The following is an 18,425-nucleotide window of genomic DNA, read 5'->3' as shown; positions in this document are numbered from 1 at the left end:
TCTGTACGGCAGTCATGTTCTCCCCCCTCCGTGGCTGTATGGGCCTTGTGCACTGGGCACAGTCATGGGGAACAAAAAGGATCTTCCATATTGTGCCCTTCACTGGAGCTATGGGGTCAAGGCTGACCCTTGGTAACAACCCATAGAATTAACCTCCTACACCAAACTGTACAGTGGGTAACGTTCACCTGGCATCCACCAAACCCAGACTCCACCATCATAGAGATGTGTCATCCGTTAGTGCACAGAACTTGTTTCCTCCAGAGTCCAGTGGTGGCGGCTTTATACCACTCCATCCGACACTCGGCATTGTGCTTGGTGATGTACGGCTGGTGCATCAGCTTCCATATATTTTAGTATATGGAGAGAAGGTATGCACACCAGTGACTATGTAAGGGGAATGTATGAAAAGCAGAAACTGCCGTGTGAATACTGACATGAAAAATGCAATCGCTATATGTAAGAATGAAAGTATGAAAAATGGAATCTGCATTACTGCCATGAACATATGAATAAAGAGAAATTTAGCTATTGAATTGATCAATGCAACAGAGCCCCAACACTACGCCAAAGTATTTCTCTACATTGGGGTCCCTAGCTTGTGTGTGTCCTCTCATGCAGTTAAAAAACTTACCGTGTATGGGAAGCTGAGACCCAGGTTATATATGCGTATAATGTGGACTGGCTATTGGGTGGGGCCAGGTTCACAAACGAAAAACTACAAATCAATCAAGAAATAACATCTGGAACTCCATTCTGAGTCTGCAATGGGTGCAAAGAAGGGAATTTTGTTACTTACCGTAAATTCCTTTTCTTCTAGCTCCTATTGGGAGACCCAGACGATTGGGTGTATAGCTACTGCCTCCGGAGGCCACACAAAGCATTACACTAAAAAGTGTAAGGCCCCTCCCCTTCTGGCTATACACCCCCCGTGGGATCACGGGCTCACCAGTTTTAGTGCCAAAGCAAGAAGGAGGAAAGCCAATAACTGGTTTAAACAAATTCACTCCGAAGTAACATCGGAGAACTGAAAACCATTCAACATGAACAACATGTGGACCCGAAAAACCAACCCAAAAATCCCGAAGGACAACAGGGCGGGTGCTGGGTCTCCCAATAGGAGCTAGAAGAAAAGGAATTTACGGTAAGTAACAAAATTCCCTTCTTCTTCGGCGCTCCATTGGGAGACCCAGACGATTGGGACGTCCAAAAGCTGTCCCTGGGTGGGTAAAGAAATACCTCATGTTAGAGCTGCAAAGACAGCCCTCCCCTACGGGGAGGCAACTGCCGCCTGCAGGACTCTTCTACCTAGGCTGGCGTCCGCCGAAGCATAGGTATGCACCTGATAATGTTTGGTGACAGTGTGCAGACTCGACCAGGTAGCTGCCTGGCACACCTGTTGAGCCGTAGCCTGGTGTCGTAATGCCCAGGACGCACCCACGGCTCTGGTAGAATGGGCCTTCAGCCCTGATGGAACCGGAAGCACAGCAGAACGGTAGGCTTCAAGAATTGGTTCCTTGATCCATCGAGCCAGGGTGGCTTTGGAAGCCTGCGACCCTTTGCGCTGACCAGCGACAAGTATAAAGAGTGCATCCGAGCGGCGCAGGGGCGCCGTGCGGGAAAAGTAGATTCTGAGCTCTCTCATCAGATCCAACAAATGCAAATCCAATTCATATCGAAGAACTGGATGAGGACAAAAGGAAGGGAAGGAGATATCCTGACTGAGATGAAAGGGGGATACCACCTTAGGGAGAAACCCCGTAATCAGGCGCAGCACTACCTTGTCTTGGTGAAACACCAGGAAAGGAGCTTTGGATGACCGCGCTGCTAGCTCGGACACTCTCTGAAGAGACGTGACCGTTACTAAAAAAGCCACTTTCTGTGACAGTCGAGAAAGTGCAAAAAAACATCCCTCAGAGGCCCCAAGGGCGGCTCCTGGAGAGCCATAAGTACCCTGAGCAGATCCCATGGGTCTAACGGCCTCTTGTACGGAGGGAGAATGCGACCAACCCCCTGCAGGAACGTGCGTACCTGAGGAAGTCGTACTATGCGATTCTGAAAGAATACAGACAGCGCTGGGACTCGTCCGTTAAGGGAGCCGAGCGACAAACCTTTTCCCAAACCAGATTGCAGGAAGGAAGGAAAGGTAGGCAATGCAAATGTCCAGGGAGACACTCCCTGAGCAGAGCGCTAAGAGAAGAATATCTTCCACGTCTTGTGGTAGATCGTGGCAGACGTCAGCTTCCTAGCCCGTCTCATGGTGGCAATGACGACTTGAGACAATCCTGAAGACGCTAGGATCCCGGGCTCGATGGCCACACAGTCATGATCAGGGTCGTAGAATTCAGTGGAAAAAACGGCCCTTGGGACAGTAAGTCTGGCCGGTCTGAGGGTGCCCACGGTTGGCCGACCGTGAGATGCCACAGATCCGGGAACCACGACCTCCTCGGCCAGTCTGGGACTACGAGGATGGCGCGGCGGCAAGCGGAGCTAAGCTTGCGTAGCACTCTGGGCAACAGTGCCAGAGGTGGAAACACATAGGGTAGCTGGAACTGCGACCAATCCTGAACTAAGGCGCCTGCCGCCAGAGCTCTTTGCTCGTGAGACCGCGCCGTGAAAATCGGGACCTTGTTGTTGTGTCGAGACGCCATTAGGTCGACGTCCGGCATCCCCCAGCGGCTACAGATTTTCCTGACACCATTCTGGGTGCAGAGGCCATTCCCCTGCGTCCATACCCAGGCGACTGAGGAAGTCTGCTTCCCAATTTCCTACGCCCGGGATGTGAACTGCGGATATGGTGGATGCTCTGTCCCCCACCCACATCCGAATCCGCCGGATTGCCAGGTAGGCTTGGCGATGCGTGTTCCGCCTTGGTGGGCGATGTCTGCCACCGCTGTGGAATTGTCCGACTGAATTCGGATCTGTTTTCCTTCCAGCCACTGCTGGAAGGCTTGCAGGGCAAGATACAGTGCCCAGATTTCCAAAACATTGATCTGAAGGATGGACTCCATGACCGTCTGAGAAGGGAAACGTTCCTGTCTAGGGACGTCGACTCCCCAACCCATTGGCAAAGCATGTCCCATTGAAGTGGACGCAGATGAAACTGCGCGAAAGTGACTGCCTCTGCATGAGACGTCTTAAGGGGTGTGACTGGCCTTGAAGGAGAGACTGCACCCCCGTCTGTAGTGAACGCTGCTTGTCCAGCGGAAGGTTCACTACCGCTGAGAGAGTGTGAAACTCCATGCTCAGATATGTCGGCGATTGGGTCGGTGCCCGATGTAACCTTGAAAAGTTGATGATCCACCCGAAACTCTGGAGAGTCTCCAGCGCCACGTTCAGGCTGCGTTGGCATGCCTCTTGAGAGGGTGCCTTGACAAGTGGATCGTCCCAGTAAGGATCACAGAGTGACCCTGAGAGTGCAGGACTGCTCCCACTGCTGCCCTGAACTTGGTGAAAACCCGTAGGGCTGTCGCCAGACCGAAGGGCAGGGCTACGCACTGAAGATACTCGTCTTCAATAACGAAAACGTAGCACACGCTGGTGCTCTGGAGCAATCGGCACGTGGAGATAGGCATCCTGATGTCTATTGATGCTAGGAAATCTCCTTGCGACATTGAGGCAATGACGGAGCGGAGGGTTACATCCGGAACCGCCTGGCCTTCACGTGCTTGGTGAGCAGTGTTAGGTCCAGAACGGAACTGAAAGAGCTACCCCTTTTTTGGCACCCCAATCAGATTGGAGGAAAAAACCGTGTCTTGTTCCTGAAGAGGAACAGGGATTACTACTTCTTCTGCCTGCAGAAGAGTGACGGCTCGGTGGGGGGAGGGGGGGAGAATGAAGAATCGCGTCGGAGGACGAGAACAGAGTTCTATCCTGTACACGTGAGACAAAATGTCTCTCACCCACCGGTCTGTGACCTGTGGCAGTTAAATGTCCCCAAGCGGGAGATTCTGCCACCAACCGCGGATGCGGAAAGAGAGAGCTGACAGTCATGAGGAGACCGCCTTGGTAGCGGTTCCTCCTGCTGCCTTCCTTGGGCGTGATTGAGCCCGGCCGGAATCTGAGCCCCTCTGAGCCTTTTGAGCCCTTTTGGGCGAGGACAATTGGGACCTGCCCGAGCCTGGGAAGGACCAACCTCGACTGTCCCTCCAGGACAGCATTACTAGGGTAAGTCACAATGCAGACATTGCGAGGTTAAGGACACCACCTGTGGCACAGATGTACATGTGCTCAAGACCAGCTGCGCAAGCGCAGCTGAAATAGGTTAGAGTGCCCATACGGCTGCGAATGCCGGAGCAACCGACACGCTGACAGCTTCACAGACAGACTTTAACCAGAGGTCCATCTGTCTGTCAATGGTATCTTTAAGTGAAGTCCCATCTTCACTGCAACTATGGATCTAGCCGCAAGCCTGGGGATTGGGGGATCCACCTTTGGACCCTGGGTCTAGCGCTTCACCACGTCAGGTGAAAGGGATAACGTGTATCCTTAAAACGTTTGGAGAAAACGCTTATCTGGTAAGCGTGGTGTTTCTGAACTGCTTCTTTGAAGTCAGCGCCAGAAAAAAAAAACTCAATATACACTTGAGATACTGAAAGAGGGATTTATCCTGCTGTGAAGCTGACCCCTCCCCTGGAGGAGTTGAGGGGGAAATACCCAACTTTCCATTGATGGACGCTATAAGATTATTCACTATAGCGTCACCATCCGGTGCATCCGGATTGAGAGCGGTCTCAAGATCAGAGTCGTGAACAGCTACGTCTGCCTCATGATACAGAGAGTACTCCTGTGGTGACCCTGACCAGTGATGAAGTCGAGGGCCATTCTCATGGAGCTCGCTTAGGCCGTCTGGGACTGTCGTCCGTGTCAGAGCCTGCACCCTGGGATGCATGGGACCCCCCTGGAACCCTGATTTATTCCCAATCAGGGTGGCCAGGGGCATTGAATCAACCTTGGCCAAGGTCTATCTGGACTGCAAAGTCTGTAAGATATTAGTCATAATCACAGACAATAAAGCAGCGGAAACTGCAACTCCATCCCTGTCCATGGACAGGGATCACAGGTGGTCTTTTGGCTACCTGTAGCGGAGACCCCGGTTGAGCAATTGCACATACTGGGGGCCCTGAAACCGTATCACATGCAGTACAAGCAGCATAGAAAGCCTGTGCCTTGGCACCCCTGCTTTTTTGCTGTTGTTGTCTAGCCATCTAGGAGCATTAGCTAAGAATAGCGACCTTACAGTGAATGCATACAAGCATGAAGTACAAATAAACACTTCAGCACATGTAGTACAAGCCGCCTAGAAAGCTTGTGCCTTGGCACCTTTGCTTTTCTGCTGCTGTTGTCTAGTTATTCAGGAGCATTAGCGAAGAATAGCTACATACAGCGAATGTATAGCATACAAGCATGAAAATAAACACTGCAGCACATGCAATCCAAGCAGCATTGAAAGCTTGTGCCTTGGCACCCTTGCTTTTCTGCTGCTGTTAAGTTATCCAGGAGCATTAGCCAAGAATAGCGACATACAGTGAATGTATAGCATACAAACATGAAAATAAACACTGCAGCACATGCAATTCCAGCAGCCTTGAAAGCTTGTGTCTTAGCACCCTTGCTGTTTGCTGCCGCTGGCTAGCCATCTAGGCGGGTAGACAGCCAAGGATAGCCATTACAGTGCCATGTATAAAAACAACCTCCACTCAAAAATATTATGTATTGCAAAGTGTGCACAGTACCAACATTCCAAGCTGTACTATTGAAAAAATGAGATTTTTGGCAAAAAATTGCAATTTTTCGAGCCACCCCGCCAACGTCACGGCAAATCTCCTGGGGCAGTCCTAACACTAAAATATTTTTATTTAAAGTGTGCCATGTGGCCTCACATATGCAAAATTAGGACTGCACAGCACGTACCTTGTGCTTTTCAGTCACCGTCTCCATGACTGATTCATGGTTGTGGGCGGGACAGGCCCGAGCACATGCTGCTTAGAATAAATAGCCAGTGGACGGGGTTGGATGGCAAGTGTGAACAGCCACCAACCGCCAAAAATCAGGACAGATGGAAAAATAAACATGAGGTGCACTGCAAGATGAGAACCAACTGGGACCCTATATAACAAGAAAAAACAGCATAAAAACAACCTCCACTCAAAAATATTATGTATTGCAAAGTGTGCACAGTACCAACATTCCAAGCTGTACTATTGAAAAAATGAGATTTTTGGCAAAAAATTGCAATTTTTCGAGCCACCCCGCCAACGTCACGGCAAATCTCCTGGGGCAGTCCTAACACTAAAATATTTTTATTTAAAGTGTGCCATGTGGCCTCACATATGCAAAATTAGGACTGCACAGCACGTACCTTGTGCTTTTCAGTCACGGTCTCCATGACTGATTCATGGTTGTGGGCGGGACAGGCCCGAGCACATGCTGCTTAGAATAAATAGCCAGTGGACGGGGTTGGATGGCAAGTGTGAACAGCCACCAACCGCCAAAAATCAGGACAGATGGAAAAAGCATAAAAACAACCTCCACTCAAAAATATTATGTCCTAATTTTGCATATGTGAGGCCACATGGCACACTTTAAATAAAAATATTTTAGTGTTAGGACTGCCCCAGGAGATTTGCCGTGACGTTGGCGGGGTGGCTCGAAAAATTGCAATTTTTTGCCAAAAATCTCATTTTTTCAATAGTACAGCTTGGAATGTTGGTACTGTGCACACTTTGCAATACATAATATTTTTGAGTGGAGGTTGTTTTTATGCTGTTTTTTCTTGTTATATAGGGTCCCAGTTGGTTCTCATCTTGCAGTGCACCTCATGTTTATTTTTCCATCTGTCCTGATTTTTGGCGGTTGGTGGCTGTTCACACTTGCCATCCAACCCCGTCCACTGGCTATTTATTCTAAGCAGCATGTGCTCGGGCCTGTCCCGCCCACAACCATGAATCAGTCATGGAGACGGTGACTGAAAAGCACAAGGTACGTGCTGTGCAGTCCTAATTTTGCATATGTGAGGCCACATGGCACACTTTAAATAAAAATATTTTAGTGTTAGGACTGCCCCAGGAGATTTGCCGTGACGTTGGCGGGGTGGCTCGAAAAATTGCAATTTTTTGCCAAAAATCTCATTTTTTCAATAGTACAGCTTGGAATGTTGGTACTGTGCACACTTTGCAATACATAATATTTTTGAGTGGAGGTTGTTTTTATGCTGTTTTTTCTTGTTATATAGGGTCCCAGTTGGTTCTCATCTTGCAGTGCACCTCATGTTTATTTTTCCATCTGTCCTGATTTTTGGCGGTTGGTGGCTGTTCACACTTGCCATCCAACCCCGTCCACTGGCTATTTATTCTAAGCAGCATGTGCTCGGGCCTGTCCCGCCCACAACCATGAATCAGTCATGGAGACGGTGACTGAAAAGCACAAGGTACGTGCTGTGCAGTCCTAATTTTGCATATGTGAGGCCACATGGCACACTTTAAATAAAAATATTTTAGTGTTAGGACTGCCCCAGGAGATTTGCCGTGACGTTGGCGGGGTGGCTCGAAAAATTGCAATTTTTTGCCAAAAATCTCATTTTTTCAATAGTACAGCTTGGAATGTTGGTACTGTGCACACTTTGCAATACATAATATTTTTGAGTGGAGGTTGTTTTTATGCTGTTTTTTCTTGTTATATAGGGTCCCAGTTGGTTCTCATCTTGCAGTGCACCTCATGTTTATTTTTCCATCTGTCCTGATTTTTGGCGGTTGGTGGCTGTTCACACTTGCCATCCAACCCCGTCCACTGGCTATTTATTCTAAGCAGCATGTGCTCGGGCCTGTCCCGCCCACAACCATGAATCAGTCATGGAGACGGTGACTGAAAAGCACAAGGTACGTGCTGTGCAGTCCTAATTTTGCATATGTGAGGCCACATGGCACACTTTAAATAAAAATATTTTAGTGTTAGGACTGCCCCAGGAGATTTGCCGTGACGTTGGCGGGGTGGCTCGAAAAATTGCAATTTTTTGCCAAAAATCTCATTTTTTCAATAGTACAGCTTGGAATGTTGGTACTGTGCACACTTTGCAATACATAATATTTTTGAGTGGAGGTTGTTTTTATGCTGTTTTTTCTTGTTATATAGGGTCCCAGTTGGTTCTCATCTTGCAGTGCACCTCATGTTTATTTTTCCATCTGTCCTGATTTTTGGCGGTTGGTGGCTGTTCACACTTGCCATCCAACCCCGTCCACTGGCTATTTATTCTAAGCAGCATGTGCTCGGGCCTGTCCCGCCCACAACCATGAATCAGTCATGGAGACGGTGACTGAAAAGCACAAGGTACGTGCTGTGCAGTCCTAATTTTGCATATGTGAGGCCACATGGCACACTTTAAATAAAAATATTTTAGTGTTAGGACTGCCCCAGGAGATTTGCCGTGACGTTGGCGGGGTGGCTCGAAAAATTGCAATTTTTTGCCAAAAATCTCATTTTTTCAATAGTACAGCTTGGAATGTTGGTACTGTGCACACTTTGCAATACATAATATTTTTGAGTGGAGGTTGTTTTTATGCTGTTTTTTCTTGTTATATAGGGTCCCAGTGCCATGTATAGTCTGTGCTTTAGCACCGCTGCTTTTTAGCTGGTGTTTCTAGGCCTGCATCCTGAATAGCGACTTTACAAAAAGTACAGCAGGACACTTCGGCATTAGTGGGTCAGCACTGCAGCTGCCGCTTACCGCCCGCACAAAAGCAGGTGTGTGGCGCCTCCTGTGACTGCTAGCTCAGCGCTTGTCTCCGTTTTCCCGCTCTGCGTGCCGGAATGGCTGCCGGCGTCCAGAGACGAGGGGCGGGCTGAGGGCGTGCCCGAGACAAGAGCGGGAACCCAGCGTCCCACTGAGACTAGTGAAGGGGGCTGGAGAATGCAAAGCAGACTCCAGCTCCCTGCGCTGACTTACTGTACAGCGTCCCGCCCCTTCCCTGACTGGCAGGGCTGGGGGCGGGAACGAAAGGAAAACTAGGCCGCAAAGCCGGGGACTCGAGTAATAAGCGCGGCCGTCCTATGTGCACGGCCGGCGCGGAAGTCCCCGGCGCACCACAAGTCCCAGCCGCGCCACAGTGTAAAACACCCAGCAGCGGCCGTTCCCAATACATAAATTCACTCAGCAAAGCTGCAGTGAATAATAGCACAAGCGCTCTGCGCTGTTGTCCCCGGCGCACTAGCACTCCCAGCAATGCTGGTGCGTGTGTGCGCGATGTGTACGGGGACACAGAGTACCTTAATGTCGCAGGGCCCTGTCCCTGAGGATACTCAGCTCCGCATCCAGCAGGTTCTCTGGGTCTGTGGATGGAGCCCGGTCTCAGTGCCTGGAGACCGGTAAGATCCCACTTCACCCAGAGCCCCATCAGGGGGATGGGGAAGGAAAGCAGCATGTGGGCTCCAGCCTCCGTACCAGCAATAGGTACCTCAACCTTACAAACCGCAAGTGGGGTGAGAAGGGAGCATGCTGGGGGCCCTATATGGGCCCACTTTTCTTCCATCCGACATAGTCAGCAGCTACTGCTGACTAAACAGTGGAGCTATTGCATGGATGTGTGCCTCCTTCGCACAAAGCTTGAAAACTGGTGAGCCAGTGATCCCACTGGGGGTGTATAGCCAGAAGGGGAGGGGCCTTACACTTTTTAGTGTAATGCTTTGTGTGGCCTCCGGAGGCAGTAGCTATACACCCAATCGTCTGGGTCTCCCAATGGAGCGCCGAAGAAAACCCAGTTTTTTTTTTTTTGTTGTTTTTTTTTGTTTTTGCACCCAGTTCAGACTCAGAATGGAGTTCCAGATGTTATTTCTTGATTGATTTCCATATATTTTAGAACATGTGAACTTATTTCTTTTTATTTTCTTCTCATTTACCAGAAAGCAACGAGCCATCATGGGGAATTGAAGTGAATGAAGCAAAGCTGAAGCTGATGGAGGAGATCGGACTTTATGAAGACGAGAAGGTGGACAGCTCCGTTCTGTTTGACTCGGCTTGACTTTACCAATTATTGAACCTGTGCCGGCCATTATAGGATTGCGCATACACCGTTAACACTACTACCTTCTTGATACTGGCTTCAACTACCTCTTCAGAGACTACCTCAATGTCAGCTATGTTCTGGACCATCCTAGTGGGGGTACATATATTTTTCCCATCGCACAAAAATATCAAAAGCACTGTGGCCCTGGAGCAAACTCTCAGCCCCTTGTGTGTTTATACTGGGGAGGAAAAACCCTGAGCAAAATGAAAAAAAATATATCTATATATTAGAAACAATCCACACCTCTGTTTGGGCCATGTCTGAGATTGCAGCTCAATTCCAATCACTTTTATGTAAAAGTTTCTCAAAGGAGGGTGGCCATGTTTTTCTATTCCTAAATAAACTTTAAATTGTGTTTTGATACGAAAGAAAAGGCCCCCTCCCCACGAGCCCTATACAAGTGCACTGGCTGGACCTGCCCCATTGACTTTTGGTAGTAAGGAAGCAATGAAAAGTCATGACTTTTGGAATTATTGCTTCATATTTTATTCTGAATTTGTAACTTTTTTTTAATGTAATTTTTATCGACTTTTGTATAATGTTTTTTAATTATCAGTTTTATACAACGTGTACAATAAATAGACACACTAACCCAATGGGAGAACGCAAAAGGATAAAATGATGCAATATAACTCATTAATTAAAAAAAATCAATTATTTAATTTTTTTTTTTTCAAAAAAGCAGCAAGCAAAATTGCCCCTAGGGGGCCACAATCAGGATACATTTACAAGAAATATCACAACTGCATGTTGTAATAGAGTCAACAAATAAGGATAAATATATATGCAAGCCCAATAGTATAATATAAATGCATACGGATCAAATATAATTAATTCAGCATATTTATATATGATATTGACTGTCCCTTTAAAATAGTAATAAAGGCATATTTTTGGCTATGTTAAATCAGTATAAGAAAGGAAGGTAAGATCAATAGCACTCAAGAAAAGGCAAATGGAGTGTGGTTCCCCCCAATTTAATACAGACACTGTTACAGAGGGCGGGGGAAGCAGTGAATATTCATAAGGGTTAATGAGCGGACAAGGACAACCACGGGGAAACTTGGTACGTAATCCACGTAAAACTTTGACAACATTATTTCCAGAAACCAACTGAGTCAGAAATGCATCCGAGGCATTTTCATTATGCGGTTCCCATTCAGTTTCACCACTTTTTCATCCATTGCTGCATTTCTACAGCCCTCCCAGCAAGGTCCTCTCGAAAAAATTAAGTTTCCCATTGACTTACATTAACGAATACTACAATTTATTCGACACAAATAATCTAAGTCCGAATTTTACTATTCGTCCATCACTACTACCGTTTTTCCAAAAATAAGGCCTCCCTCAAAATAAGCCCTAGCAGGAATTTTAAGCATTTTCGGTGTAAGTCTTAAATATAAGCCCTACCCTGAAAATAAGCCCTAGTCACAGTTCAATAATGAAGTGTCCATGCAGCTAAAAAAAAGTTAAAGAATACTGCAGGACACTTCAATAGGCCCCTTTCAGACATCCGTGTTTAAACAGGTGCAAGCCACACGTACCGGTATGGTCATCGGTGTGACATACGTGTGACTGGTACCGGTAAAAAATGCATGATACTGAAATGAATGGGGTTTTTTTAATGTGAAAAAGATGGGCAAAGCCTGACAAATTATAGAAAGTTAGCTAATACAGGATAGATAGAGAGATATAAAGAAGGAACATATGAAATAGAAAGAACAGATAGAATAACAATATAGATATAGAAATAGCTAGCTTGGCCAGCTGTTTTACAGCATTTTTTTTATTTTAAAAAAAAAAAGACCCGGGGTCCCTCTCAATTTTCATATCTAGCACAGAAACAGCTGCAACCTTCCGCTGTCTGCTGTACCTTGGCTGCTTATTAAAATAGGGTGGGTCCCCCAATTATTTTTTAAATTAAAAAAAAAAAAAAAAAAAATCACTTGGGGTCCCGTCAATTTTTACTAAAAACAGCCATGGTACAGCAGACAACTGGGGGCTGATATTATTAGGGCGGGAAGGGCCATGGTTATTTGGCCCTTTCCAGCCTAACAATAGCAGCCCATAGCCGCCCCAGAAATTCTGGTGGTGGACCCGGCTCTTCCCGTTGCTCTGGTGCAGTGGCAAACAGTGTAATATTTGTGGGTTTGTTGCCAGCTCCAGCTGGCATCAAGCCCTGGTATTAGTAATGGATGGTGTCTTGTAGACACCACCATTACTAATCCAGTAGTTGAAAGAATAACAAAGTTTATTTGAACAAACCTCCCCCCCACCGAATCTAGCCCTCGTTCACCAATTTATTTGATTTCTATACATAAAAAAAATAAAGGTCCACTATAATCCATGGTGAGGTCCCACGACGTTCCCCAAAAGCAAACCTGAAAAGACATAAAAAGAGAAAATTATTCAATAAATAAAAAGATGACACGCCCTCTTTTCCAATTCATTTCCCTATCAAAGCCCTAATGCTGGTCCACCGTAATCCAATTATGGGGGCTTACATTGATCCCATACTGCTGTCACATTCAATGGAGAACTGAACGTTCCCCATTGATTGTGAGGGCAGCCCCTGTAGGCACACACACTGCTGTGTATGCTTCCCTGAGGTGACCTAGACCTCATAAGGTCAGCCCAGGTCACCGCAGGGGTGCCTTCAGCAGTGTGTGTGGCCTGGTCAGGAGGTCATCACTGCTGTGTGTGCTTCCCTGCGTGGACCTGGACCTCATAAGGTGAGCCCAGGTCACTGCATGGACGCCCTCAGCAGTGTGTGTGCGGGCCCGGCACTATTGTCACGGGTTCATCGAAGTTCACAACGAATTCAGATGATATCCTGACGACACCCCTGTGACATCCACGGTACAGCGGGTGTCGCGGCAGTAATGTCACGGGTTCATCGGAGTTCACAATGAACTCTGATGAACCCGTGAAGTGACAGCTGCTAAACCCACGGTAGCGTGGGTGTCATCAGGATGTCATCTGAGTTCATTGTGAACGCCGATAACATCCTGACCTCAGTGCACACACACACTGCTAGATATTCACCTGTCCCCGGCACTGAAGTCCCCGGTGATGCTCCGGCTTCCAGCCCCTCAGTGCAGTAAATATTCCAGGGTGGATAAAAATCAATGTTTTTTAAAAAAAAAAAAAAAAAAAAAAAAAAAAAAAAAAAAAAAAAAAAATCGGATTTTTTTTATTTAAATCGGATTTTTTTCAATAAACTGCTTTTTGAGGAAAATATTTTACCATCCAAAGGTTCTTCCATCATGAGATAAAGCTGAGTTGTTTAACGCAGTAGAATAAAGGCTGTATATGTGTAACATTCACAATGCCATGCTCTTCCAGAGCTTTCTGTAGGATTAGAGGCCAGTTTCTCTCCTATATTATCACAGACGCTCGCTTTACTTACGCAGTTCTCAAAACTGAATTTGACTCCGCAGAGGTCCCAGCCTCTTCTTCACGGCAAAAATATTACAACATGAACAGAGTTGAGAAAAAGACCTTAATCCTATTGTTCTACAAACCTATGAATACAGACTCAACCCCTTCAGTGCCAAGTCCAAGAAGTTAGACAATATGTTTCTGATTGTTTGGAGTGGAATAGATCTGCACAACACAAGAAGAATGTGAATCTAAGTGTGAGGAGGAGGAAGGGCAAGCAGACAAGAAAATGAAAGTGAAACTTTGAGCACAATACTGCAGCATAGCCACAGACAGACAAGTCGGGATCTGTTTGTGTGTACGATCTGAGGTTTATTACATTCTTTCCTTATAAAGGCAGCAGGCCGTAAAAGAGACCCAGTTTGGGAATATTTTAATGAAGCTCCTTCGCCTATCGGTAAGGCAGGCATGCGTGCAAAATGCAAACGATGCAACAAAGAGATGCAAGGCCTGGTGGCGCGAATGAGGCAACATCATGAGAAGTGCGGTGATGAAGATGACCAAAGAAACACTTCTGAACAGGCAGGATCTTCAGGTTGGTAAACATTTTTATTCAATCCTATTTCTAAAGACTGAACTGTCATGTGTGAGAAAAATTATATTTCTTATTATTACTGCATTTGGTACAGTAAGGGTATGTGCGCACTAGGCGTTTTTTTCACGCTGCGTTTTGTGCGTTTTTGTCTCAAAAAACGCGCTAAAAACGCATGCGTTTTTACCGCGATTTGGTGCGTTTTTGCTCACTGCGTTTTTAATCAGTGCACAATGCCATTAAAGATTGTTGATGAAAAAAAAAAAGGTCTGATGTCATTTCCTTCTTCAAAATGTTCATTGTATGCAGGAGAGCAGACAGCTGCAGAACTAGTGTATGCAGGAGAGCAGACAGCAGCTGCAGAACTACAAGGCTCAGCATCCTCCATCCAGGACTGAATGCAGGAGTTTTTTGCCCCCCAAAAAAATGACGTGGGCTTCGCCATATTTTTGTATGCTAGTCGGGTACAGCAGGCAGGTACGGGCTGCCCCCAACCCCAGCTGCCTATTTGTACCCGGCTGGGAACCAAAAATATAGGGAAGCCCTTTTTTTTATATTTCATGAAATAATTTTTAAAAAAAAATGACGTGGGCTTCGCCCAATTTTTGAGTCCAGCCGGGTACAACTAGGCAGCTGGGGATTGGAATCCACAGTGCAGGGTGCCCATGCTTTCTGGGCACCCCCGCTGTGAATTGCAGTCCCGCAGCCACCCCAGAAAATGGCGCTTTCATAGAAGCGCCATCTTCTGGCGCTGTATCCAACTCTTCCAGCTGCCCAGATGCCGGGTGGCTCGCTGGGTAATAATGGAGTTAGGGCTAGCTGTATATTATCAGCTGGCCATAAGCCCGAAATTCATGGTGTCACGCCACTATTAGACATGGCCACCATGAATTTCTAGTAATGATAAAAAAAAAAACAACACACAGAAAAATATTTTTATTAGAAATAAAACACAACACAATTAGTGACTCCATCTTTATTGAAATAAAGAACCCCCCTCCGCAGTAATCCTGGGTCAGGGTCCCGCGCCGTCCAATCCGGATCCAATATCATCTGATCGCTTTGCTGGAAGGCAAAGTGATCAGATGAGGTGTCAGGTTCTAGGGGCTGAAGCACATCAGCTGATTGTATAAAAGCCGATTATACAATCAGCTGATGCATCGGTGCAAAATAAATAAATAAATACTCATGTCTGTGCTGATTACCGGCAGCTCCTGCAGCGATCGGATGAGAGTCTGATCCTGTCCCATCGCTGCAGGAGCTGCCGGTAATCAGCTGATGAAGTCTCCTGACGGCAGGTCAGCTGATAGCCGGCCGGGAGCGAAAAAGCCGGCGACACCGCGAGAATTACGATCAGCTGATGCGTCAGGTGACTGCATCAGGTGATCCACTGCCAGGTCCTGCAAGCTTCGTACGTGCCCGGGGAGACTGCATACAGCCAGAGCGGCGGGACCGGGACAGGAGCGGGCATGGCACCGGGACCCTGCAGACAGGTGAGTATATATATTAAATTTTTTTTTTCTACTGTTCACTTTTGTTTTCGCCGCTGCCTCCACCTCCCGCCCAGACATGGCGCCGCACGGAGCTGACATGACACTGGGCGGGTTGTGGAAGCAGCAGTGACGGTACCGGGAGGATTCATGCTTCTGTGTTTACCAACAGAAGGAATCCTCTTCCTGTACACGTCACTTTACTGCCCACCCCTTGCGTTTATAGCTGTGTTTTTAGTCATAGAAACGCAGCTATATGCGTTTTTCATTGCGTTGTTGAACATCTCATTGAACTCAATGGGTGAAAAACGCAGAAATAATTGACATGCTGCATTTTTGTGGTCACCACAAAAACGCAGCTACAAAAAAACGCTGTGTGCGGACAGCACTTCTGAAAACCCTTAGACATTGCTGGGGAAGTGCGCACAAGGCCTTATGAAGAAAAACAAATATTCCTTTTGGGGCAGGGGCAGTGATGTGTTGTGTACAATAAGCAGAAATTGTATAATAAACAATAAAATAACAGCATTGACTTTTTTTGTTTAGGGGAATTCATGGATTCTGGAAACTATCCACCTCCAAGATCACCATCATCCTGTTCTACAGTTTCAGAGTTATCCATCCAGGATAGTGCTTCATTAGCAGCAGCATCATCATCATCAGACACCCACAGCCACACATCACCATCACCCAAAAGGAAGAAAAAACCTTTACCTCCTGGAACCACCATAGATAGGTTTGTGATAAGAACTAGCAGATTAGAAAAAGAGTTGATTAATGAAAGAATTGCCCAGTTTATTTATGCAACGAACTCTTCTTTCCGTCTGACTGAGAACCCACATTTCATTAATATGGTTCAGTCACTGAGACCAGGATACAGTCCACCCAGCAGAGCTGATGTTGCAGGGAAACTGCTGGATCAAGTGTATGACAGAGAAATGGAGCAATGTGCAACAGCTCTGGAGGGTAAAATTGTTACCCTAAGTATTGATGGGTGGAGTAATGTCCACAATGATCCTATTGTATGTGCTTGTATAACAACAGAAGAAGGTAAAGTCTTCCTTGCACAAACAACTGATACGTCAGGAAATGCACACACAGCAGAATACTTACAAGAAGTGGCAGTAAAAGCTATAACGACATGTGAACACAAATTCAAATGTCTAGTACGCAGTTTGGTCACTGACAATGCTGCAAACGTATCCAAGATGAGAAGAGATTTAGAAGAGCAGGGAGGGAATACAAAGCTGCTAATAACATATGGTTGCAGTGCTCATTTGCTGCACCTCTTAGCCAAAGACTTAAGTGTACCAGAAATAAAGGCTAATGTTGTTGAAATTGCTAAATACTTCCGTAATAATCATTTTGCTGCAGCAGCTCTGAAAAGGATGGGTGGAACCAAGCTAACGCTCCCACAAGATGTTAGATGGAACTCTGTGGTGGACTGTTTTGAGCAGTATATCAAAAACTGGCCTATTCTGATGACACTTTGTGAAGAAAATCGAGATAAAATAGATGGCACTGTCACGGCCAAAATCCTCAACATTGGGCTTAAGAGAAATGTTGAACATATGCTGAGCTTCCTGAAACCCATCTCTCAAGCTTTAAACAAAATACAGAAAAATAGCTGTTTTATTGCAGATGCTGTTGAAATTTGGAAGGAACTGAGTGAACACTTAAAAACAGAACTACACATGGACAAAATTAAATTACAAGCAGTAAACAAACGAATGGGACAAGCACTGACTCCAGCTCATTTTTTGGCAAATATTGTCAATATCCAATATCAGGGTCAAAACCTAAGTGCTGAGGAAGAGGAGTTAGCTATGACATGGGTATCCAGCAATCATCCATCTTTAATGCCAACTATAATAAACTTCAGACCTAAGGGGGAACCATTCAAGAAATATATGTTTGCTGAAGATATTTTAAGGAAGGTCACACCAGTAAACTGGTGGAAGTCACGTAAGCGCTTGGATTTAGAGACTGTTCAAATAATGATTTCACTTTTAACAGCAGTAGCTTCTTCTGCAGGCGTTGAAAGAATATTATCTTCCTTTGGACTCATTCATTCTAAATTGAGAAATCGGTTGGGACCCAATAAAGCAGGAAAGCTTGTTTTTCTTTTCCAGATTATGAATAGGAACAAAGAAGAAGAAGAAGATGATGATGATGATGATGAAGACGACGACAAGTGAGCTACAGAGGACAGCAGGGACAGTAGTATTTAAGTTTTTCATGTGTCGGCTGGGCTGACAGTCTAAGTTTCTTAAAATATATATATATTTTGTTTAGCCAAATTAGTTAACAAACATGGATGTTTGTTTAAGCAAATAACTTATGCTGTAATGTTGTTATTGTTTCAGTTGAATAAATCTATTTAAATTGTTATTAAGGTCAGGATTATTTTTCTCCTTCCTAAGTACAACAGAACAGTGGTGTCCAAATATGAATGATTAACCCATTAAACTGGGGAGAAAAAAGTAATATAAAAAGTGATTCTAAAAATCTTCATCTACTTGCATGTTAAAGTAGCAAGAACTAGTTTAGGTAGAAACTTTGATTTAAATCACTGATTTAAATCAAGCCTTACTGACTAGTGATTTAAATCGTGATTTAAAATCAGTTAGATTTAAATCAAATCCACCCTGAAATATTCTATGAGTATAATGAGCAGGGGTCAGAAGCAGGAGGCAGCAGAGTTGAAGACAGCACTGCTGGATACAGGTGAATATAGAAAATCTTTTTATTACAAAGACTCGTGTTTTCTCCGGCACGAGTCACACGGACCACAGTGTGTGACACCCGTGCTGCCATAGAAAAAAAACAGACATGTCTCCGTGTGTGCGTGCAGGGCCACCAGGGGGGGGGGGGGAAATGTCACACGGACGTGTGAGGAACACC

The 18,425-nt window shown here is 45.9% G+C and overlaps 1 protein-coding gene across 1 annotated transcript in view; it reads left to right on the top strand.

The window, feature by feature from the left end:
- Positions 1 to 10,873, top strand: part of IRAK2 (interleukin 1 receptor associated kinase 2) — a 33,971-nt gene extending 23,098 nt beyond the window's left edge. The window contains exon 14 of the mRNA XM_075321583.1: positions 9,895 to 10,873. Within this exon, the coding sequence (XP_075177698.1) occupies positions 9,895 to 10,013 (119 nt within the window). The 3' untranslated portion in view covers positions 10,014 to 10,873. The remainder of the gene's footprint in view (positions 1 to 9,894) is intronic.
- The last annotated feature ends 7,552 nt before the right edge of the window (positions 10,874 to 18,425 follow it).

This window comes from Anomaloglossus baeobatrachus, chromosome 8, assembly GCF_048569485.1.
Source record: "Anomaloglossus baeobatrachus isolate aAnoBae1 chromosome 8, aAnoBae1.hap1, whole genome shotgun sequence".
NCBI classification, from domain to species: domain Eukaryota; kingdom Metazoa; phylum Chordata; class Amphibia; order Anura; family Aromobatidae; genus Anomaloglossus; species Anomaloglossus baeobatrachus.
This window is presented reverse-complemented; position numbering and strand designations above follow the sequence as displayed.